The 25,877-nt window shown below is 40.7% G+C and overlaps 1 protein-coding gene across 1 annotated transcript in view; it reads right to left on the bottom strand.

Annotated features, from left to right (window-relative positions):
• Positions 1-209: 209 nt before the first annotated feature.
• Positions 210-25,877, bottom strand: part of LOC119882039 (partitioning defective 3 homolog) — a gene marked incomplete at both ends in the record, with an annotated part of 38,402 nt that continues 12,734 nt past the window's right edge. Inside the window, 9 exon segments of the mRNA XM_038692056.1 lie at positions 210-447; positions 1,799-1,903; positions 1,906-2,028; positions 7,458-7,502; positions 8,814-8,965; positions 10,020-10,206; positions 18,064-18,211; positions 21,687-21,857; positions 23,432-23,620. Coding sequence (XP_038547984.1) covers positions 210-447; positions 1,799-1,903; positions 1,906-2,028; positions 7,458-7,502; positions 8,814-8,965; positions 10,020-10,206; positions 18,064-18,211; positions 21,687-21,857; positions 23,432-23,620 — 1,358 coding nt within the window.

Genomic DNA, 25,877 nt, shown 5'->3' on the forward strand with positions numbered 1-25,877 from the left:
CTGAAGAGACTTGCTGATTGTTCTACTGCAAAAGACTGGAGTTTTGGCATACATTTCAAAAGCCTAAATAAAATCTTGCCATTAAACACAAGGAAATACCTTAAAACATATAACTAAAAGTGACTTATGTACTTGTTTTGCTGCTTTGTAACAGGCTGGTTCAGTAAAAACCAAGAATAATTTCCACACAACTATTTTTACAGTCTTACCTGAACATGTCCCCGAGTCCTTTCAGCATGCCCTTCTTGGCTTTTCCCTTGTCTTTCTCCTTCCCTCCATCTGGCTTCTTCTCCTTCCCTCCCTTGTCTTTGTCTTTCTTCTTCTCCTCTTTGGTGCGATTAGTGCCGTTGACCAGGGGTTTTTCAGAGCCGGACAGCGGGGTCTGGTCGGCCACAGTGGACACAGAATCTCTCCCTGATCGTGAACTCTCCTCTGTGTCCTCCTCCACTGGAGAGATGGAAAGACATCAAAGAAGGGACAGAGGAAGAAACATGGCGGAGAATGTAAAACATCTTCTTTTCAACCTATTAACCAAACCCAGGTAATTTCAAGTAGAAGTGTAACACATACTCAATAAGCCTAATAAATGAAAATGTGTGGATGAAAACTCTCATAAATGTGAAATGTCTCATAGGTGCCAAAAGAAGCCTAATGCAATTTAATTACATATTACAAGTGATTGAAGAGCTCTGTTCTACAATGAAATAGTAATCATTAGAGACCATTAGAGACTGACTCTTAAAATTATGAAAAGGAATACATTAATTACTCTTGATGGCACGGCACTCTAAGAAGATATGAGATCAACTTCAGATTAAAAAAACATAAGGTTATTTGGGCTCTAAACCTGATATGTACCAGACAATCAAACTCTGAAAATGGTTTCTTTTGCGGTATGTAAGATTAAGGAAACCAGCACACTGATGTTTCATTCCCTATTCTAATTTAATCGTATGAGGACTTGACATCTGTGTTTGAAACATTTGAAGTCATGTCCACATAAAAAGGAACAAGAAATCAGACACTATTGTGTGGGTATTTTGTCATCTCATATACGCATTACTACATAATTGCTACCTATCGCGTGCAACAAATAAATGGGTGTACATGTTGGCTTTGGAAATTATACCCATGAAAATGATGACTCTACATTTTGTTTTCCGCATTTATAAAAGCTTTAGATCAAGCTAATCAAAAATTTTGCCCTTAAAAGGAAGCATTAAAAAAAAAAAACCTAGATACAGAGACTTGGAATATATTGTGTGGTCTAATGCAATGACTCTGGAGGAAGGCAGCTTAATGTGCGACCAATTTCCAGACAAGAAGATTCTGTCTATCACAGAACCTTACCCATGCTCCTGACTCATCCCTTTAAGATGCCTCATATTGACAGTGTGAGGACACGTAATGCAGCAGATAGTTATATCCTGAGACAGCCATGTGCCATTGCCACAAGCAGAGAAAAATCGGCTGCCAGATATTAAGCATTAGTCAGAATGCTGTCACTCCCGTGCATCAGTATGGTAGACACATCCAGGTTTTAGTGGCTGTCACATTATCATTTGCAATATCAGTCCTTTTATTGATTGCCGTTGTTGTGTTAGTGTCATCTATAAACCCTAATGCAATGTCACTCAAGTCATCATTGCACAGTTTCATATTTCAGACATGTTCAAGAAGTTATATAGTGACTGAAGTTCCTTGCTGAAGGACGGTGACAGGCCTCCCAACTGCTGATGGGTACGATACTTCGGCGGTCTTGTTAACTGTGGCCGATATGCAAAGGGGGATATCTTACATGTCTCCATGCCCTCATCATCTTCTTCCGTTGCAGCTGGTCGGTCGTAGGATTTGTCGATGGCTGCTCTGAAGCTCTCGTTGCAGCCCCGCCCCCTGATTATACGGGTCGCGGCCTGTGGAAGGGGAGGTCCCCATTGAGGGTTACCTCGGCAACAGCCGTCTGGAGGCTCTCGAGAGAGCTGGACTTCTTTAAGCCTAGTGATGGTCCCACATCTTTTGTGGAAGAACCTGAGGGAGGATACAGATGGATGTAATGTAGAAAAATTAATGAACAATGATGGCCCCGTCAAAGTCCCCCAACAGCATATCTTAGTCTTACCTTTACATAACAGGTTTCATCATCGTATCTGTCCGGAATCAATGTGTAACATTGGCTTTGGTTGTAATTAAAGCTATGTTGATACATTCTCAAGGATCAAGGATGATGTAGCGCAAGAGCAGCAGCATTATAATGAGTTATGTTACAACATGACTTTACAGGAGGATTTAAGGACGATGGATGGAGAAGATGATTTTTTTTCTGACTAAGCAATGTGACACATTTTTCACAACAGGCAACTTCCTGCCAATTCCAAATGACCAACTACTAAAGCTGTCCAAGTATGACCTCAGAGACTCCACTGCTGAGTAATTTTAGTTTATGGTGGATTCTGGGATTTGCTCCAGCCAGCCTCACCAGGACTCTCAAGGTGAACGTCCACTGTATGTCATTAGCGCACGGAGGAAGTGTGATGACAACAACACCGAAGCTGACAAACCTCTTCATCAGGCTGCGTTCCCTAATTTCTTTTTGTTTTCGTATTTTTGCTTCGTTCTGCAGAAATGTTACTTAAATGCAACCACCATTTCAGAGATACTTTGTATCTCTCTTTCTTTCTTCATGAAGCCTAGAGTTGGCATCTTGGCCGTCGCCATCTTGTGACCGTATTTGGATGAGAGGCTGGAGCTGGGGAGGATACACATTGCTACGCCCGACAGATCTCTGTGGTAGCGACTTATCTATCAAAAGGTAGCCACGCGCTAAGGAACACCCTGCGTCTATTTTACTTTAAAGGACCATAATCTACAAAATCAACATCATGCTGTGTGCCATCATGCTATGCAACAACACACCATATTTTAAAGTTGGTTAATGTTTGTTTCACCAAGAAGGAAACTGATTGACTGTGTGTAATTGTATTTGTGTGTGTACAAATTTCATTACAAGAGGTGACTCTGAATGAAAATAACCATCAGCAAAATAGGAGAAACATGACAGTTTAATTAAACTAAGATTATTTGAACAGTGGTGCGGGCATAATGTTTGTTCCCATATGGCACCTTTCACAGGCTGAGAATGTGTACAGTGCCAAATAAATGTAAGATAAGGTGAGGAGGTATGGCGGTAAATGGAAGAGTCCTAATCCCCTGGGTGGTGTCACTTTGGAACTACTGTAGCAGAAGGCTGCAAAATACACAAGGCCTGACAGATTAACATGGGGTGCCATGAGGGCGGAGAGAGAATCAAAGAGAAAGAGACAGAAAGGAAGGAGCGAGGGAGGAGGAGAAGAATAGCACACAGTTTGGAGTGAAAGGAGGGGTGAGAAAGGAAGGTGAAAGGAAAGACCAAAGGAAAGGACGAAACTGAAATTGAAGATATATATTATAGTAATAGTAACTAGTAAAAAAAGAAACTATATATTTGTGATGTTTTTATAGATTTGATTCATCAGCCAGAGCAAAAGGTAGTGTGTTTGGTCACATTATGTTTACTGTACTGGCTGGTTTTTGTGATTTCAATAATTATTTAAAGCATCAAGCACTTGGCTTTCTTTAAATCAAAGTAAAATGCCCACACAGTCAATTAGGGTAAAATATATTGAAATTTATTCAAATGACCTGCCAGGGATGTCGAATAATTTCAAATAGCTAGTCTGGAAACAAGCAAAAACTATTGAAGAAGCCGAGCTTCTTGTTTACAGTGAGACTGACCGCAAAAAGAAGGAAGACAGAGCAGAGAAAAAACAGAAATGGAAAATTGAATACATGCAGAGTGAACAAGCTAGTGGGTTGGCGGCCTCCCATTCATTCTCATCAGTCTGTCCTGTTCCCTTAACGTCTCACTGAGAGCTGGGCAGATAGGCTTTTCACGCCGCACACCCACTTTATTTAAAGGCTTTGCCCAGCGCCATTCTCTACAGTCACACTTCAACAGCAGACTTAAAAAGAAAAAAGAAAAAAAAAAAGGATAATTTACACTGTGTTGGAGATCTGACAAATGGCATTTTTTTCTTCTTAAATAGACATTTTTGTGAACCACTGAAATGTGAAACAGTGTGCTCATCTTTTGTCTTTTTTGTTTAGATAAAACATGCTAAATTGCAATAATCAGGTCTGGCAACACACCTCACATACAGCGTCTGACAGAAATTTAAAAAGACAGCTAAATGGATTACTACAAATCTGGCAACCAGTCAGTCAGTTCTGAATAATCTGTGTCAGTGTGTTTGGACAGAGTGGCACTCCTACTTATCTGCAGATAAACATGATCCCACCAAGTTCAGCAGTGACAGGCTTACAATAACAAATACAGAGCTACTGTGTAGCAGCTGGAACAAGGAGAGGTCAGATTGGCGTTGACACCAGACTCACCTGGAACTGGCAAAAGCAGGGTTATTGATTCAGTCTGCATAAAGCAGATCACCTATCTTTTGATTTCTTTGCTCCTGTTATCTGTTGTTCACTGTGTAGTGACAGAGCATGCTAACTCAAGTTGGTTGTCCAAAATGGAGTATTTGGTGTCTGCAAAAGTCACATAAACACTACCAAATGAAAAGGTAGTTGGTAAGTTAAACAACAGGTTGATCCACTGTCTTCCAAATCAAATCGTCACACCTTTCCAGTCAGCTGGTTTTTATTACTATACTGGGCTAGTTCTTGGAAAATGGCATCCACATGAGAGAATCTTGTTTGTCTAAAAATGTCTATTGGTCAGTATAATGATGATCATTGATTGGAGGTCAATCTCATGTGCCACTATATTGCTGCTTGACACTTTTAAGAGCCACTTCACACCCACTGAGCAACACTAACCCACAACACGATAACACTGAATCCCGTTTCAGGAACAGCAAATAATAAAACCCCAGGAAATATTCTCTACTTCCCAAAAAGAATATAAACGGACTCGTAATGTGAACTTTGAGGGGATCACCCACAGGACGCCTTCTCACGGGGATTTATGATGTATCAAAAAAGTTCGAGAAAGTCTGCATGAAGTTCTGGACACTGAACCGCAACAATCCTGCGCTGTCCTCCATCACTGAAGTGTCCTCGTCTAACATGTGGCGGCGGCCTGTGTCAATAAACTCCTCAGCCGATCACAGCTCAGGAGACGAGGGCTACTATATATCCCGTCTCTCAGAGCTGTCACAGTCTTCGGTTTCAGCAGGACGGTTGTGTTTTGGCTTTGGTAAACGGACCATGGATCGTTTATACTTACTGAAGAGTAAAGATTTTTTTTAAAGTTGGTAAAGTGACACCAGGGGCCCCCCGAAGTGAAAATAAACCCCTGACACTTAAAAGACAAGGTGAAATCTATTAGCCCACAGCATTAGGGAATCTGAATGGGTATTTGATTACCCTGAGATCATTTCAGTGGAAAGGCAGATCACTGTAAAAACACTAAAGAACAATCTTTCATTTGCAGTGAAGGCAACTTGATTATCACCAGAAACAAGTGCTCTCACATCAGTTACAAGACCTCTTTCCATCTTTTCACACCTTTTCACATGTTATTGAGTCAAAGCTAATGCCACATCTACAGGTTACTGTAAAGTGCACCAAGACAGCTTCCTTCTTACACTCTCATCTTTGTGCTTCTCCTTCTCTACACGTCTTTCTTCAGCGGGATCTGTCCTTTTGTCCAAGTCCCTGATATAGAAGGCAGGCCTTCTATTCAGTCTTGGCGACAGAGAAAATACACAAGACATGACAATGACGGATGACTCCCTGTCAGCCCGCTGCCTTAACCAAGGACAGAGTGCTCTTTCTGCAAAACAATTAGTGCTACAGCTGCATCTGAGGCAAAAGGGAGAAAATCAAATCTGTAGTCACCCAACTGCTTTCACAACCATGTTCAGCTGCGACCTCAAACTGTGGCGAGGACTGCAAGTCTTTCCTCTGGAGACTGACAAATTTGTCTTGTCAAGTTCGCAAAACACCAAACACAGGGAACACTACATAAATGCATAAAGAGTCGAGCGTTAGATAAACTTTCTGAAACATAATCTGCACGTTAGCCACTGAAATGCTATTTGTAGATCAATATGTGTAATGGTATGTCTGCCATAGCTGTTCCTGTACAATTTGTGTCTTGTCCTGTACCAGTTATGGATCGATTTTCTGCAAAGCCACAGTGACAGGTTGCAGTTCATTTACAATTCTTGGGACAGAAACCTCTTCTAATTCTGGCACAAGTCTGCAGCTACTACAAGTGTTTCCCAGAGTATAATGTGCCATCAAATACAAACAATCCTGTTTATTTCTTATAATACAAAGAGAAAATGAAGGACTGCAAAGGTGGATCTGAGATGGTATGAAGGACCTGGGACGAAGGGGTATAAATTGGCTTTAACGCTGTGAACACAAAAACTGAGTGCCTACACTGATGAAGTAAAATTGTGTTTCCTACATCTACATGTAAAATAGATGTCTTGCACTTTTTATTAATTAGAAAGGTTGCTGAAGGCAAAGCATTAATAAGTTAAAAACAGAGGAATGTTTTGCCTAGACTAAATCAATGGCAAATGTCATGTTTATTCACAAAAGTGTAACACTTGACAAGGGAACAATAACCTTTGTCGGAGCATTAGCCAGTCTGAAAATCTGGTAAAAGGCATTCCCTTTTTTTATGATCTGCTCCTTTTATTTCCACAGCAAAATATTCCATCAGTACAACAACTTATTCCTGTCATACCTTCCACTTTGCGGCACAGAATTTCTCTTTGTGACATAAACTTCTGTTCTCGCGCACTAATTCATTCCAAATGGTGCTACTTTGCTTTTCGTGCGATCACTGTTAAGTTACGGTCAATGAAACGCTACTCTTCCTGCACAGGTATATAAAATGACAAAGCTGTTCAGAAGCTCATAGGGCGATGTGTCGGTGTCTTCGCATTTTCTTACTAGGCTTTTAATTTGAAACATCTGCAGGAAAGCGTTGAAAAAAACAACTGGGAAAAAAATTATGAATAAAAACAGTATTTCTCAGAGCAGCAGAGTGGTGAGTTTGACACGATTCTCTCGTTGGACTGAGTGCTGTGGATCAGTACATTATCAAATTCTAGTAGAGGAAACTTCAATTCTTCCAACCTTGCTCTGAACATTGTTCTCTGTTTTTACAACACCAGTTTTATTTGAGGATTTACAGTGCACAAGTCAGCAAATACTGTGCTAAATGTGATTGGATAGTAAAATATCATGTGGTATAGCGTTATAAAACAACAATACATCCTGGATAAATCAGCTCTCCTGGCGGCTTTTAATTGAACTTAAAGTCATATGCCACGTATATCCCTCAGTCCCAGGACTATAGATATGGATATGCACCTTGAGAACAAATGGTGGTTATGCTGGAGATGGTTTTCAATTCTACCTTTCAGTGTACCGGCCCTTACCTGTGTTGGTCTCGGGACGAGGGGTGAGGTTAATCTCGTCGGCTACTGTTAAAGGAAGGGGAAGGAAAGAGGGGAGGGATACAAACATTTGGGGTTCAGTTAGTGCTCATGACATTCCACATGCAACATCCAGGTAGCGCTGCAAACATCACAAAAGGCTTCATCTCAATTAGGATCGGACGTCATGCGAGACAAGGAGGCGGAGTGGGGGAGAAGGGAAATGAAAAGAGGGTTTGAGGATAGCAATCAGACTTGTTGTGATATCAACACGGCACAGAGCGGCAATCTGGTCGGGAAGATTAGATATGATTATAGAGAGTGTGAGCAGAGAGTCGGCTGCAGCCAAAGCAATCAGCGACTTTTCGAAGCCATTTCAAGGTGAATCAACACAGTGAAGTTCTTGACTTTGGCGAGAGATGCAAAGAGTCTGTTTTCATACAAAGAGGCAAGAGGGTGGAATACATTTAAATATAAGGAACGTGTCTGAAACATAGGGAGCGTGCAGGGCTATGTGCTCAAAGCTCCATGAAATCTGATTTTCTTAAGGTTTTACGGAGTTTAAAGTAGCTGAGGTGCACTGGGTTTATCAATTGACTCCATAGAAATATGAACACAAACCTTAAATTCTTAATTTTCCTAATGCAGTTAACCCAACACATCTTGTATTCTACGTTTGTTGGAGGGAGAAAAAAAAGGGACGTTTACCACTCAGCTTGGAAACTTTGTGATCCTGGGCTTGTATGTGTAAATCCCCCAGGAAAGACTGTATGTTATGGGTATGTATGCATGTATGTAAGTGGCCATGATTCATTTTATATTCACAACAACAATATGGGGCTGTGGAGAAAAAGTACTGTACTAAATGCTTAACCTTAAACTGTTTCTTAAAAATTGCTGAACAGACAGGAAGGAAGGAAATGTGCCACAGATGTCACTGGCAGGCTAAGGAAGGACAAAATTACCTTTATGATATAATATCTTACCAAAATATTGTCCATGGTCAATATAGAACCATATTCATTAAATGTGTGATGTGAACTACCTTAAATAATGGACTGTGCCTGTTGTTTAGCGCCAAATCCAATATTTTGTGGCTTTAATAATAATCTAATTTCACTATTACAGCTTTTCCTAAACTGGTATGGTAACTCCCACATGGCATGAACATGATAGAAAAATATAAATAACGAACAAGCCAACTAACTAATAATGTGAAACCTTAGGATAATCCCAGTGACTGAAAGCAGGTGGAGGTTTTCACACTCTACCTTCAGTCTTGTCAACATGTCTTATCTCCCTGAAATCTAATGAGCATCTCAAATTATGGAAGGAACACTAAGGTTTTGAAAGTTGTACCTAGATCCATGCTCTTGGACTTGCGTGTCTTGATGATCTCGAGCTGAGTTGCGTCTCCAAACTGCTTGGTGCGCTTCTCTGACATGCTCTGGCGTCCAAAGCCTTCCCTCTGGAAAGCGGCGTCTGGATGATTTTCATCTGGACTCAGGGAGCTGGAGGGAAGGTTGACGGGTGTGAGAGGGGCACAAGGTGAGATCGACTTTATTGATCAGGGAAAATTGTCTCACAGCACTAAGAGGAAGGACAAGAACACATGACTAGTACAGAAAACTAACATTTCCAGCATCTTCTATGTAAAGTATGAAGAAACAAGAAAAGTCACCAAAGTAGCATGGACAGTTGAATGAGGAGCAAAAGGTTTCAAGAAACTTTAAAGAACCTCTCTTCTTTGAACTCACGCAGTTCAAAGAAGGTGAACAAGAGATGGAGGGAATCTAGGAAAGAATTAGAAGAGTTGAAAAAGTGGTTAAAAAAGTAAAAGGAGGGGCCGGGCAATAAAAGGCGGCGGCAAGAAACAAATGATGGTAAGACAGTATAGTTGGGGGCAATGAAGGTAGAACTGAGAGGAGTGTGTAATACTGAAAGAAAGGAGAAAGACAGAGCTTTAGATTAAAAGAAAGTAAAGGAGCGGGTAAGAACGGCAAATAAATAATGAGAGGCGGCGAAAGAAAACAACTAAAGGGAGACCGACAAAGAGGAAAAAGCAAAAACGAAATGTAAAATCTCATTGCGAGGCAAAAACAAAGTGTGTGAGTGTTGAGTTGAAGCAAAATCCTAATAGGCAAGTCATGCCACTTGGCCGCCATCTTGGCAACGCCTCCGGGCAGCTATTTCGGACTAAAAAGACCAGGCTCCTATCTGAATGAATGGGGAGAGACCCTTACGTCAGTGGAACCCCACGATTGGCTGAAATACGTTTCCTGCTTTGGCTGTTAAAAGCAGACGATTGGCTTTCTAGCGGGAGGGGATAACCGCCATCTTTGCCGTTACGGGCTTTCCCCATAGAGTTGTATTGAGGAAGTGATTGAGTGGTGTGTCTATAAAACGTCTCCGGTTGAAGTCAACAGTGGTGCTACGGTTCAAACAGCAATGAAATAAAAATTTATCTTAAAATACTAACTGCATTGAAAAATTGCATTATGTTTGACAAGCTGATGGTAAAGGAGGTACATAAGGCTCTGAGGTAGGAATAAAAGTTTTGCCTACCTTTCAATCTGACTGGGCAGCTCTTTGGCCCACGGCGGCGTCACATCAGCAGTGAAAGCCACATCGTCGTGGGAGCTGGATGATGACTGGTCAGAGAGGTGGGGTGGGAAGAGGGGCTGCCGGTCATCCTCTATGATCACAGTGTCATCCTGCGGCATGTTGACGGTCGGTGAGAGCTGATAGTTTCCTGGAGGAGACATTTTTAAAAATTCTTTTAATCTTTTCATTTATCCATAGACAGTCAACTGTGTCTATCATGTGTTTCTTTAATGAGTTATCCTGTTCCTCCTACTCTGTACGCTGCCACGTGACCCCTCTATAATGTAGAGACAACAAATGGTTAATGTTCTTGTGTTAGTCCTTCAGAATCAAAGAGCAAAGGGCGTCTTTCTCAAGTCTAGTTTTGTCTGGTGCAAAACAATCATGTGGGAAGTCCATTATTCTAGAGACAAAAGGACCGATACAGATGCAATTAGAATAGATTCAACTGACCAGAACACAAAGGAGGCTGAGGATGTTACATTCTGAGTCTCTCTATTGGTAAAAGTCCCTCTCTTGCTCGTCCTATAGTATGAAATTGTCCCCACACACCTAAAAGCAACAGTTGATTGGATTTATGTGCTGTGGGAACAAATGATTTGAAAAAATAAACCAACTGTCATTATCAAATATTAAAAATATCGGGAAAACAAACAAAACAAGCCAAGGTGAATTTAATAAAAATATTTTATTTATTAAATTAATAATTATTTATATTTTTCAGGATATAAACGGCATGTGTCTTTTGTGCACAGATTTTCTGTGCAAATCAAAAAGGTTTTTGGACATAAAAGACACAGCTAGCCCGGTCCTTTCCACGGCTCAACGTATGATTTTAGAGGGAGATGCATACATTCATGGTGAAGCCATTTCTTTATAAAAACTGTTTTTCCATCTGCCCAGCACTTGTGTGTTCTGGTTGCCTGGCAACTTCATGGCAGCACCAATCTCACTGCAAAACCACACCACCACACCCTCAGGTATTGGTAGATGTATTTTTGAACTTTGGACAAAAGCTATCGGTTTCTGCTTCTAGTCTTTACACTAAGCTAATCACCTAGCTCCAGTTCCACATTTAAAGTTTATTTCTGTGTGTCCAAGTGTCCAAAGTATGGGATCATTTCAAGCTAAAAGAAAACAACAACTCTGTACAGTGTGTCTGGAGTAAAACAGAACTAGCCTACCGCAACAGCACAATGCTTCAGCATCTGTGCATAAAGCATCCAGTCTACACACAGAGCGGAAGAAAAAACGAGGTGCAAGCTTAATAAAATCACATTTGGTGTATCTAAGAGGTGCATTTTAATTTGCTTCATCAATAATGAATCCCCCCACAGCTGCTGATTACTCTACACAAGGACTATAATTACTGTTGAATGATGTGCAATGTGCATCTACATATGCATAAAATTAGTTATTTACAGATTGAACAGTTTTATAGTAAGTCTATGGTCTGACAAAATAACGCTTATTTCTTTCAGCTCCCAGGAGGATAATAGAAAAACTATATCATCTACCTGGGTATAAGCTTAGAAAAAGCTGGTCACTTCCCCAGCTCTCTGCACAACACCCTCAGGAACGCATTTATTTGCGACAACAGACTGCTGTATCAAGGTTAAGACTGCAGTAAATGTTTAATGGGCCAACTAGAAAAAAATTAAAATACAGGGTAACTTTTTAAAACACAAAACATATTTTGAAGTTTAAAAGCAGAGTGAAACTGCTCCTGGCTAATCAGCTTATACCAAGTAGAGTTTGGCAGCAGGCACAATGGTGTTCCTATGTCAAAACACTATGATTAATTCAAGCTGTGCCCTCGCAAATAAAGATAAAAACTTGTGCCTGTGCTGAGGCGAAAAAAATAAATAGTCCCCTTTCTCCTCCTCTGAAAAGCAAGGCTTAAAAACTCCCATTGATATGCAGCGCATGACTTTGTCTTTAATCTGTATTTTGATATTGGGAGCGGGGGGGGTCTCCTCGCCATCAAAAGAAGGGCAGCTTCCATGCTTCATAAAAGCCTTGTGTGCTGAGCTTAGGGAGACGGTTTTTGTCTTTAGAAAGTGTTTGGGCTTTAAAGACTGAGACCTGGAGGTCTGAGCCAGGCCTGCTGTTGGTTTCTCAAAACCGAGCACCAAGGGGACCAATGTGTTACTGGGTGCTGCTGCTTCCAGCCAGCGTGGGTGAATGACCTGATGTAAATGGAGATGAATAGAGAAGGAAAGGGGGGTCTAGGTGGCGTGACAGCCTGAGTTTGTGGGCATGCGTGTGTGTAAAGGTTATTGAAAAAGTCACTGTTCTTTCACTGTAACTTTCCTTAAATAATAAGAAGCAACAAGGTCAAACTCTCTATTGAAATTAACTCCTAAATGTACCTTGGACTTTTTTAAAACCCTGTTCTGGAAAAAAATACTATAGTAATGTGGCTACCACTGATGAAATAATCTCATTGATTTCTAGCACAGAAATGTACTTTTAAATTAGTAGTGTTGTATTTGCACTAGAAGACATTTTCACACGTGAACAATTATTCGGCAACTTGTATTCCTCAGGATTCATTTTAATGTTGAACAAACAATTTTCTCAGTAAATCTAAAATATAGCTAAACCTCAAACCTGAATGTTTAACTAAGGAAAAGTGACTTGTCTTGTTCAGGAAAATATACACTAGTGTGCAAGTTATAAGGAAACTATTAGTGTCCAGAATTATTAGGCAACTAAATTACCAAAACAATTATGATCAAATTACTTGTTTATTCTCAAGTTTTAGAGCAAGTGTAACAACACTAAATGCCAATTAAATAACATTGTTGGCCTTCTTTTCAGTAACTGCCATGAGCCTTCCATCTATGGCGTCTGTCAGTTTTCTTCACCTGTTCACCATCAACTTTCCCTAAAGCAGTTGTGTTTCAGCCCTCCTGAGCTTGGCCATGTCCCTGCGCACTGGCACCTTGTACTTCAGGACACTTTTTTGGCCATTTCCTGAGGAGGTTAAATGTTTTCGATGTTGACTAAGACAATTATGTGTTAGTTTCATAAGTGCTTTATTGAATCTGTTCCTACTTTTTCTATGATTGCGTGGTATGGAAACCTGAACATTAGGGACAAAAACCACCTAAACAATATTGGAAGTGTCTCACAGACTCCCCTGACCGCTATCTTTTACCAGCAGGTTCTTCTGCAAAAATCAACCTCTTCAATCTGAGTTTGTAACTCTTCCCTCAGGTCATAGATTTAGAGTTCCACGATTCAAGTGCAATAGGAGCAAAAAGACCTTTGTACCCTGTGCAGTAACCTTGCTAAATCGTCTCGGGTAACATCATATTTAGAGATTGTTTTAGGTTTGTAATGTGCGCCTATTTATAGTGTATTGTATGTACTGGTTACATTTTATTTTATTTTATTTTTGTGTGTGTATCTTTTGTGTATTTGTGCTGTTTATTCTGATATCCTTGAATGTTTTATCTTGTGCCCTGACTGCAAGTCAAGTTTCCCACTTGGGATAATAATAAATGAAGTGAACTTGAACAGAAAGTTTTGCAGGACAGCCAGTTGAAGGTAGGGAGAATAAATTCTGCCACGGATGGACTTTTTTGCTGGCAGGCATTCTTTTTGAAGATGACAACAGAGAAAAGTATCGACATTCTATTTCTAAAAATGAACTAATAAAAGTATGCAAGAATGGGTCCGTATGTTTGTAAATCAGTGTGTTGGACAGTAGCTGCAAAAGTGTGTGGGAGCACGCCCTTACTGCATTAACTACAACTGTTACAGTGGTTTCAGTGTGTGTGCGCGTGCGTGTGTGCTACTTCAGCCCCCTCCTGCTGTGTGTGTGTTTGTTATTTGCTGTGAATTTGGAAGTCCGGGTGAGTCCTCTAGCACAGCATGCCCACTTTTCTCTCTCAGACCACACACATACGCGCACTTCTTATACACACATACACAAACACACGCACGTGCACTCGCAGAACCACTTAATCCCATTTCCCTAAGCAGTCCAATGCACGACACTGAGAATCCCATCAATGTCACAGTTTGAATCACTGCAATACAATCAACTGGCAGCTACTGAGTAGAAAACCAATGAATCTGTCAACTCACTAGCCTGGTAAAAAAAAGAGGAAAAAAGCCTCTTTGTTTCAGTGCCAGAACCCGAGGGCAGCCATCCGCCGGCAACAATAGCACTGCCATGTGGACGGAGCGCACACCCATCACCTGAGAATCAAACCAATAAACACACATTATCTTTCCCAGTGGCTGTAATAATTTCTGACTGAGCTGCAGTGGAACAATAGGTGGCATTTCTTTTGGGATTCTCTGAGAGGCTATTACTATTAGATGCCTTTTGTGCAAAACTACAGAACACTTGGGGGTAACAGTGGCAATGGCCAGGAGGGAAGAAGGGTTGTAGAAAAGATTTTGTAGATGAAAATGGAGATAGCAAGAGGTGAAAATAACACGGGGTGAAAGACATGCAGGAGTTTTTTTCCCCCTCTTTTCATTTTGTCTTGTCTCGGTCAATTTGCATAATTAGTAAGAAGGTTATTGCCAGGGGTGCTGGGCCTTGAAAGCTATTGGCCTGAAGGAATAATTAAGTTGCTCTCTTATCCCTGGGATCTTCAGAGTGCAGAAAGCCAGCAAGTGATCTAACAGTGTGCACGGGCCAAAACGCTAGCTGATATGTTCTGAATGTGAATGATGTTGTCTTCTAGGAAAGCCTACTGCAAGATTTATGCATTGTGGCACCCTTCCGATGAGAAAACAGAATTATTCCAAGCAACTGTGAAAGACCCCCCAGCAGTCACACACACACACAATTTTATTTATTCAAGGGAGGTTTGCTGAGCACGCAAAGCTCTGGTTTGTATTCACACACGTTCACATCTGGGAGCTGCCAAGTGCATCTACAGTCTTCTACTGTTGGCTTCTGAGCAGTTGCACTGCAGCAGCGGAGAGCTGGGAGTCTGCTTTTCCAGACCATTCCACAGTATTTAAAGTAGTCATGACACAACTGTCAATCACCACATTTATGTTAATCCACATGAAAGAACTACAAGTGGCAACAATAAATTAGCTTGTGCATTCACCTACGGTGATTCTGGTCCACACAAGTTAAAAGTTACAGATCCTTTGGCTTGTCTGTCATTATAAACTATCTATAATTTTGTCAGTGTTGTAATTTTACGTTTGTCTACTGTGTACGTCTATTGCATGCCTGTCCGTCATGGAAGACGGTATAAAGATAGAGGGTGTGGTATGCTGTACACATATTGTGCAAATAAAAATGGCAGTGCATTTTTAAAACTTGCCAGATTGTATTTTAAAAAGAGCCCGTGGCATCAAGCAGAGTTGACCAGCTCCACCCCTAAGCCTGCTGGCCTCTATCCTCCATGCTGAACACAGAGTGGCAAATTAAACAGTTCAAATAAAGCTTTAATCCTTCCGCTACATCTCCAATATCACTATGACACAAAACTACAGAGTAATGTTCTCAAAGAATGTCCTGCTTTCATATCTCGAGGTCAGGCCAAGCACATGGGAAGTTTTACTACCCACTTGATTTGGACTGATTCTGAAACAACATGGAGGAAGAGGATCCAAAATATTTTATATGACAAATTAGGGTTAAAATTCCCCCTTGGGTGGTCAGACAAAACACCCCACCAGGCTGATTAAGTTTTTAATGAGCAAGGAAATGTCTCATGTGTCTGTGATAGTTAGTAATTATACAGTGCACATCCCTCCAGAGGCTAAGCTCGGAGGTTTCCTGCCTCTGGTGTCCCATCTTGTTGAGGTTAGGTGAGATATTAGAAGAAACAGGCCACTCTAGGCACCCTGACATCTAATTCCCATGCTTAGTCTTGTCGATTTGAGGCGAAAACGCAAAAACTCAGGGTATTTGATGGGTCAGGGGGCACACACAGTGTTTTTTTAAATCCTCAGAGGATGAGGTTTGGATGTCGCTAAACACTGTGACAGCACTGACATGAGGTCATTCAAAGGGAGCCCCTCTATGTTGTATAATCCTTCCCGTTCTTGTTAAGGTTGAGGATCGTATACTGCTCCACATTTTGGACAACATTTCATTTTATTTAAGAGGAGATTGGGGGCAGAGGGACAAATGCCAATAACAACTTTGTATTTATTCTGATATTTCTTTAGTCCTTCCTGTTTTGTCCTTCACTTTATCCTTCTTCAGTCCTACTGTATGTGTGTGTGTTTTGATCTTTTTCTTATCTTTTGCTGGAAATTTTACAATTTTATTCTAATTCTGTCCTCTTCATTGGCTTAAAGAAAAAATACATGTACCAGCACTGCATGTTTATTCCCAAATTCTTATTTTTTGTCTTTTACTACAGATAATTACAACACGGGACTACCGTTTTTGTTAGGGATGTCCCGATCAAATGTTTTTCGTCCTGATCCATGAAATTAAATTAAATAAATACCAGATGTAGCCTTCTAATTTTGGTACACCTTATTTTTCACGAGCTACGTGATCCAAATACTGAAAGTTCTGATTCAAAACTATTAAGTTGATCAGCTTAAAATACTGATGTAACATAAATGTTCTTATTTGCCCTTCTCCTTTCTATTAATCTGCAAATGGCGTTTTCAAGCCACAGTTCAAAATTCACTTTTATTCTCCAGCTTTCAGCTGCTGTTCCTACTGCACGGCTGGATATGTCCATATACTGGCAGCACCATGCTGGTTCGTAATGATTTCATGTATTTGCTGACTTTATACAGCACTTTGATCAACTCGTGCTGTTATAAAAGCACTGGGGCTGTAGATACAGACATCAGCTCGCCTGGTCGGTTTAGAGACAATGATCTTGTTTGCCACCGTTGAGCAGACAACTGCTGTATCTTCTGCATATCTGCCTTGTGCTTTCACTTCCGACCCTGTACGCTCATTATAAGCCCTCATTGTTTGTTAAGCATGGATGAACCCAGCTACAGTGGCAGCCTCCTGGAACTTCACCCATTAACACTTCCTCTGTCAGTCATAACTCACAACTTTGTTTTTTTTTTTTGTTTACACTAACAACAGTTTCAATGTCAACCAATTTGCATGAAAGGAAAACAGAGTTCACACTTTCACATTATGTTGCATTGATTAATGAGGTAAAGTTGGTAGGAGGAGATAATTAAAAATAAGATTAAAAGTTGGTGTGCCAACTCTTCCTCTTACCTTAATTTACATTTAAGGTATTTTGTGAATGTTTTTTTCTGGACTGACTATACATAATAATTCAGGTGTTATTTTAGTATCCCTTAAATCACATGGATAATTTTGGTCTTTTCAAAAAATGCAAAGTAAATAAACAACTGCAGAAGACAAAAGGTACAAAGGCAGTTGGGTCATTTTGTACTTGAATTAACTTTACACAGGCGAGCTGAGCAGTTTCACCATCTGGTGTACAGAAGAATTTCTTTGACGTCCATCAATCTTTCAAGCGCTACACACATGCATTCCTGTACAGATGTGTGCAGAGCTCTCACTCATGAATACACCCATAAAACCAACACCCCCCAAAAAAACAATCAATCACTTGCAGGGCGTCTGTGGCAACAAATTGTCCAGGAGATTTTTTCCATCTCTGTCTCTCTCTCCCTGACATTTTCCGAGACATTAGAAGCCACCCAGTCTTGACAGGAACTTAGACCAGATGGCACAATTAGCAGATATTCTGTGTTGACAAAACCTGGCAGATTAGTCTATAGAATCTACCAGGAAAACACACTTAACACTAACAGAAGGGACATGTAAACGCTACCACATAGTACAATTCTTAAATGGCAGCGTATGTATAATTGTTTGGAATCCTTACCGATATTCACCAAGTCAACAATACCGGTCTTAGCATTGGAACACAGCAAAGGCATCAGACTGAGATCCACCTCAGAATGCACATAAACCTCAACCAGGGAGTAAACGCTATAATCAGTAACAACTGGAGCAACACAACAAGCCAAAGAGACAGAACTGATGTGTCAGTCTTACCTATTGTGCGAGGCATCATGCCTTGCCGTGGCATCAAGTTGTCATCGAGGCCCTCCAGGCCACCGTACAAAGAGTGGGAGATTCGGCGCTCGTGATCGTCCAGAGAGGTGTTCAAAGTCTGAGGTCCCAGTGGGCTCCCTGGTGCCTCCTAATTGAGGAGAGGAGGTGATAGAATAATTATTAAATAAAAGTAAAGTAAAAAAGAAGTAAATAAGAAGGTTGATCGCTCCTTCTTTGGCTGTATACTCTACGGTTTATTCTCTCCGATTATGCTCCTAAACCTGTGTAGATTTTACAGACTTCTGAAGCCTGTAAGAAGCAGAGGCCAGAGAGACCAGTTGAACCATTTGTGAAGCGCGTTGAGAAGGCACAGGCCTTTGTGTTGATAAAGACTTAATAATCCTTTGTACTAGTCATTAATTAACACACTGCACATCTTGTCTAAGATACAGCACAGTCCAAACTGGAACATGATCCAGAAAGGAACTAGTCATGCCAACATTTGCTCAACAGTAATGGACAAACACGAGGGCAGCTATCCATGCTAATGCTAGAAGTGTGATAACCAGGATAAGTGAGCATGGATTTCCAATAGGCAGTTAAGCCACAGGCTGTTAGCGAGCTAGTGTTCCCCCATGCGGGATGTTTAGCTTACGAGCATCTTGACATTTCCCTCAGGACCTATGATGACATTCTTGTTTGCTGTCTGTGTCATTTGCCATTTGCCAGATTACCAGTCCAGCCCTGCACTCTACCCATGCAGATAATGATCTGTTTTGGATGTAAAATTGCGCACTGTAAAGTTCACATACATGTATAAAGTGGTGTATAAAGTATAACATTACTTTCTAATATGTAGTGGAGTAGAAGTATAAAGTAGGGTAAAATGGAAATACTCCTGTAAGGTACAAATGTAAATGCTCTGTATTTGTATAGCTTTCTAGTCTTTTCGACCACTCAAAGCGCTTTTACCCTACATCTGCATTCCCCAGTCACACACACATTCATACACTGTCTAAGTGCTCAAATGGAAACTAACATTCACACACTGGCGGAACAGCCACAATTCCGGGGCAATTCGGGGTTCAGCTTCTAGCTTACTCACTAATATAAATGGGATCAGATTTCATAGGATTTTATAATCAACTGCTGGTGAAAGTTATTTTCACTTAATTACTGGACAAATGAAATGGCTTGGATCACAGCTAACACAACCAATCAAACCTATACACAGGGATACCACAAATCTTTCACGGAAAAAAACTAATTTCTAAGGTCACCATGTGGTGCGGCGACCGTTGGCATGCGGCTGCTCCTGACTTTAAATGAGATGGTTAATGAATTGGGTCGGCTGAGGTGAAAAGCCTCAGTAACAGCCGAGGGGATTTGCCATACTGAAGGCGCATCGACAAATCACACTGCAGCTCATTGCATATTCAGGTTGATAATCGAGCTCCGGGACAGTCTTGATCCCATCAGGTGCCAGCGGTGATGAGGAAGTCAGCTGCTCTGGGTTCGCTGTGTTTCTGTTGGGATGCGGGAAGGAACGAGAGCAGTTGGGCTTGTGATTTATGCAACGGCAAACATTTGAGATTGATTTGAGATTGGTTGTCAAGGGATGGACAAAGTAAATAAAGGATTATTTGTTCCAATATGTCAGTATGAGAATGACAGTACGTCAAACTCAGCAACAGTTTTCATCCTATCGTCATTAGGTATTTGATTTGAACTGATATTTGATGGACCGCAGGTTATTTGGTATTAAAGTGACTCTATAGGGACTTTCTAAATCAGTCTCTTTGAGTGTATTAAATTGTTGCTTTCCTTCTCTCTGAGTGACTTGGACACTATTTCTTATAAATAGTCAGACACTTGGACAGCCTCAGGCCATGCCTCCAGCTCTGCATGTGAAGCAAAGACTGACTCCCAGTGCTAGAGTTTTATTCATCCACCATGCTGTCTGTGAAGCCTCACTGCCTTTGCACGACCGCACTGCACACATACACACAGGGTATCTGTTTGCAAACGAACACACAGAAAGATCCTTGAAAATAAATGCATACATGCATAAGCAGGATGTACAAAAGCACAGACTACACACTCATATACACATACGTGCGCAGACACAAAGACGTGTGCGTACGCAGAGACACACAAACACAAAACACACCTCCAGGCTTAGCCTCTGCTTTCAATTACCAGATGGGCCGAGGGGAAATCAAAACTTTTGACACACCAGGTTGGAAAAGGAGAGCAGGGAAGCCAGGCAGTGCCAGAGGCGTACACATGCACACAGACATGCTCGCACGTACACAGACACACAGCAGTGGTGCACATAGACTCAGCCTCGGCTTTCAAGCAGGCGACAGGCCAAGGTGTACAGAGAATGTAAAAACATGACATTGAGGGGTGGAAAAAAGTTGAGAAGCTCTGTTCGCAGCAATGTTTTTTGGGTTTTTTTCCCCTCAGGGTGGTGAGCCCGTGCGGGAACGGGTTAGCAAACTACAATGACTTAAATGCTTACTTTAATTTCATTAAAAACAGTTCATTGCTGCTCAGTAGGGTAATCCCCAATGGCTTGCTTTAGGGTTGTATTGTATATTTATCACAGAAAGGGTCTTACTGAAGTGGTGCCTAATGATACCATGTCCACACAAGTGTCGTTATTTAGGACAACAGCGTCCGATGAGTTCAGGCTTATTTGTTTTTTTAAAATCAGGAAAAGACACAGACACTATAATTACAACCACTTTGATCTGAAAAAGTATCACAAACAAGACACATTTTTTATCATTTGAGCAAAGTTATCAATATCCCATCTGTGATGACCATACTAGTAAAGGTGTCTATTAAATGGTCACAAGCCTTGCAGGCTGAAAAAGAAAACTTCTGGTCAAGAAAAATCTGAGCAGCAACTGTGAATGAAAACATTTCCCCATTTACTCAATGACAAATGTTGATATGTCCTTGTGTAGTGTGTTTACTCCCCAATTTTTCCACTGGAATTGCTTAGGGGTCAACAGTCAACACTGTAGTAATGCAGCTGTAATGTGCGACTCTGAAGTGTGAACATGTGAAACTCAAGTGTGAGGCAGGCTGCTGCTGCTAAAGGTCATGTGTGCTCAGTCAGGGTAAATTAAAGAATAAATCATTATGTTTACATGGACAAAACTCCCATACTAACCTCGTTCAAAATAAGACCACAATTTGATTAAGAAGTTACAACAGTACTAAAAAATTAGTTCAACTTGGGTTTTATTTACATCAATCAATGTTTTACTTATTGTTAAGTTTTGACACAGCTTTGCTATGGAGTTAGGCTAGCCAACATTAGCAGTCAGTTTGGCAGTGCTAATTGTCTGCAAAATAGTTTTTTGATCATGCAGCCTCCAACTCCAAGACATTAGAGTTTAGGTGATCAAAAAAAAAAATAGAGTACTGTAGAAATCTGACTAATGTTGATATATTGCATTCATTGTATTTGATATTTGTCACCAACTTTATCCTTATCAGATATATATCCATCATGTTGTCCCTACTCAACTAAAAACAGTTGCCATTGCCAAAAATGACAGCCACACACCCTTGTCTTAATCCAATCCATCTTTCATCTTGTTCCATACCTGATTTCCTTTGGCCACTCGTCTGGCCACAATGAGCTGGATCATCCCACGTTTGTTGCCTTCCGTTGACATGGATTTGCGCAGCGTCTCCATGGCGTCATGGTTGGTTTTGCCCAATAGCGACTCTCCATTGACAGCTATCAACTGGTCATTCACTCGAAGCCGCCCGTCCTATCGGTGGACAAGAAATCACGCAGAAGTTATGGTTTCATGTTTAAACTCTTACTAGCACAGAAAAAGTGGAGATTGTATTTTTCCATCTACCAAATACTGAATGCTCTGATCAATGAAAAACGGTCATATCTCCCATTTAATTACAATCCTTTTCTAATCAGACTAACAGTCTCGCTCACATGATCTAATCTCTAACAAAGAAGTGTGATTTTAAGTCAACTATTACATTCTGTCAACACAAGTATGTTGGAATGAAAAACAATCAAGTTGAAAGACTATTGAAACTAACTACAGCAAATCACCACAGATAGCAACAGAAAGGGCACTGCTTTTCTTCATAGTGCTGAGGAACAGAAAAGTCTTTTTACTTCAGTTTCCCTGCCAACGGTATACAGAAGGATTTCAAATCATGAGGTAAAAAACTGAGACTGATGTATCCAGTTTGTTGAATGACTTCCCTCTATTCTGTCTCTTTCTAACAGACTGTTTGCAAATATTAGAAAGTAATATATAATGTTTCTATGACCTTTTAAGTGTGTGTGTGTGTCTGCGTGTGCAGGTTCTGGGTTTATCTTGAACAGGTGAGAGCAGCAGCTCACAATAAAGGTAGGTACTGCACATGGGGTTAGAGTATTTATATTTTAAATAACTGTGGCTATAAAAATGAAAATAAACAAGAAAAAAAATGTTTGTTGGTAGACCATATATAGTCTATTTAACAAGTAACTGAACAGCAGGGCTGACTTCTCTGCTTGGAAGCTTCAGAAGTGTGTATTGTGCACCTTTAACTACACCCAGTCACAATGTCCTGACCCCACCCTGGTTTCCACTTTGCATTACTGCAGCCAGACAAGAGGTTAAATCACTCGATAAAAGAGAAACTATTCACTAATTTATATTACATACAGATTCCTGGAATTATATCTCCGTCCCTACAGCTGCTAGCTAACAGCTAACCATCTTCTTTGGTGTGGTATGCTGGAGTAACAGCATCACAACGACAGACTTAACAGACTGATTAAGAAGGCCAGTTCTGTCCTGGGATGCTCGCTCGAGCTTTCATCCATGTTGGAGACCTCGTTCCACACCCTTCATGAGTCACTATCATCACTGAGCAGCTCCTTCAGTGGCAGGCTGATAACTCTTCGCTGTGTGAAGGAGAGATTCAGAAGATCTTTTCTTCCTGCAGCTGTGAAACTTTATAATCAGCACTGTTAAGCAGTTTACAGTAACCTCAACTCAGAGACTGAGTGAAATCTATGCACAACGTCACTTTGCATTGGAATTTGTTTTTATCTTTTTAAAGTCTCCAGGATAAGCATACCAAAATGCATAAAGTCACTTGCACTGTTTCAATTAAATTTTTTACACATATAATTTGTTTTATATGTGTAAAAATATAGTTTTTAATTATTTAGTATTATGTTTAATATCACTTTACTCCGTGCTATCCACTTGCTGTTGTAATGTTGAACATTTCTCACCTGTGAGACAAATAAAGGCTGATCGTTTAATCCTTTCTTTTAAATGTCCACTGAAACCCCTTTTAATTCCAACAGAAGGTATCGTACCTTGCAGGCTGCCCCTCCATTAATAATCGATTTGACGAAGATGCCCAGGTCAGCGTGGTTCTCCTTGGAGCGATTACCTTTGACACTCACACCCAACCCAGCTGAACCTGAGTCACTGAGGGGGATCTCAAAGGTCAGGAACTCTCTGGTCCCGTCTGGAGTCAGGACCAAGTCGTCCTCCTCTGTCTTCTGTAAGAAGGGGAACAAAGAAGGAGTGACATAGATTTAGAGTCTAGACTTCAAAAATTCTTCAAACAAAACAAGCCTGATGTGCCTTAAATCAAAATAAATACCATAATCAGTAACTCGACCAGCATCAACAGCAGAACTACATCTGCATAGTCATTGAAATACAGTTTCAAAAAACATACACCAGAATGCATATTTAACTATACAAAGCAAAACTATTTCTGAGTTTATTCCATTGTAAAACAATCACACATAGGCCCCTTCAGCCTCGCCATCCTTGCACTTTGTCTCTGCGGGTTAGCCAAAGGGCCAAAGTTAAAAGGACATTCATTTGGCCTCTTGAGGTTAATGTATATAAATTGCATTGCAGGCAGATAGCAGGGAGGTAAATCAAGAGTGCAAGCTCATTAGCTACATCAGATATATTAGTGTTAAACAGACCAGCACTCCTAACTGGTAAATCAGGTATTTAGTATAAGCAGGCAGAGACTTGTATAATCAAGGCACCATGCTCTGGTTCATCAATACTAAAGCATGTAGGGGGTTCTTCAAAACCTTTAGGATCCAGCCCATGCAAGTGTTCCATGTTTGTACATCTGTCAGCACATTTTTATTTGCCGGTTACATGATATTATTAGTGATTGTGATGGTGTTTAAAGAGGTGGTATTCTGCTCATTTTCGGGTTCAAAATCCTATTTAGGGGTTATACCAGAACAGGTTTACATGGTTTAATTTTCAAAAAACACCATATTTTTTGTCATACTGCAAATTGCTATGGAGTGATTCATCTTGCCTCTACATGATCTTTGTTGGGAGTTGTGCATGCACAGTTCCTATTTAAGGACTACTAGCCAATCAGCTTCGGTTCAGCTGTAGGCAACATGGACTGGAGCAAGAGTTTCAGAGTGGTGAGTTATTAATGTGCTGCAGCTCACTGTTTTTCCTCTCTTGTTTTTGAGGGCGTGTCGGAGTAGCCGCTTGACAAGCGTTATGAGGCGCATTTAGTTTTCATCCCTGTGATGTCACAAGGATGAAAGGGAAACGGCTGGATTACAAGCGAGCTGTTTCAGGCAGTTCAGAGCAGAGTTTTCTGTGGGAGATGGGAACTCACTTTGGGCTTTTTCACTTTGAAAACCTATTACATGCACAAAAAAGGTATATAATGCAATAAAGGTGAGGGAAAAAAGCCAAAAAACATAATACCACCTCTTTAAATTGAAAATTATTTGACAATTATTACCACAATCTACTTGTTTGAAATAATTATAGTGCAGACAGTATTTCATATTCTAAAATCCATCAAATAATTTATTATTTTATCTTTTTCTTATTATTGTGCAGTCCTGGTGAATTAAATCTAAAGCCTGATTTTGGACCAACGCTGTATATACTGTAATGCTTTAATGAAACACAAATTGAAAATATGAACAACTGTCACAGAGGTGGTTAATTCTCTTTTTATAATAAATGTGCCATTGTTTTCATCCCAAGTCGGCAAACAATTGTCAATGGCTATAACATAACACAGTCCTAAACTTATTTCAGCACTCAACAAAGTGAAACCTAATTCTAATCTTCTAATCAAATCAAACACACTTAATATGTCCTCACTTCAAAGCACTAAAACTCAGAGTTTTGAAAAAAGGATTCAGACAGAAGCACAAACACTACCTAAAGAATAAATTCGACATGCCATGCACCTGGATCGTGATGCCAAGTGCGTCAAACTGGCAGTAAACTTCTCAGTAACCCTGCATGAACACAGCAGCCTAATTGACATGCTGAGTGCTCGCTCTCTCTCTTCCCCTCCACAACAGGTGCTTCTCTCGCTCTTTCTCTACATTCATTCTCACTCTCTCTTCCAGCTCAACAATAAAAAGCTATTCTCTCTCGGTTGTTATTTGACAGCTGTCCTCTGAATAGATGGGTGCGTGCACGCTCACGCCTGGCAATTATTGTGCACGCCTAATGAATTCAATCATCGGGCTCGGTGTCAGCATGTCATTAGCTCCCTTTGTTTGCTAAGAGAGAGATGGAATTGCTCTGGGTGGAATGGAGGGGAGAGACAGAGGGATGGAGGGCGAGTCAAAGTGGGGAAGGAGGTGGGGGAGAGACAGAAGGAGGAGGAGAAGGGCGAAACAAGGATGCATGGAGTAAGAAGGAAAGGGAGGGAACAGAAGGAAGATAGAGGAAAAGCAAGCCTGAGGAGCACTGTCAGGGTGTAAGCATGTGAGAAAGAAAAATAAATGCTACCTG

Source organism: Micropterus salmoides, unplaced genomic scaffold, assembly GCF_014851395.1.
Source record: "Micropterus salmoides isolate LMB-PRFRI ecotype aquatic unplaced genomic scaffold, ASM1485139v1 Ms_hic_scaffold_2852, whole genome shotgun sequence".
Lineage (NCBI taxonomy): Eukaryota > Metazoa > Chordata > Actinopteri > Centrarchiformes > Centrarchidae > Micropterus > Micropterus salmoides.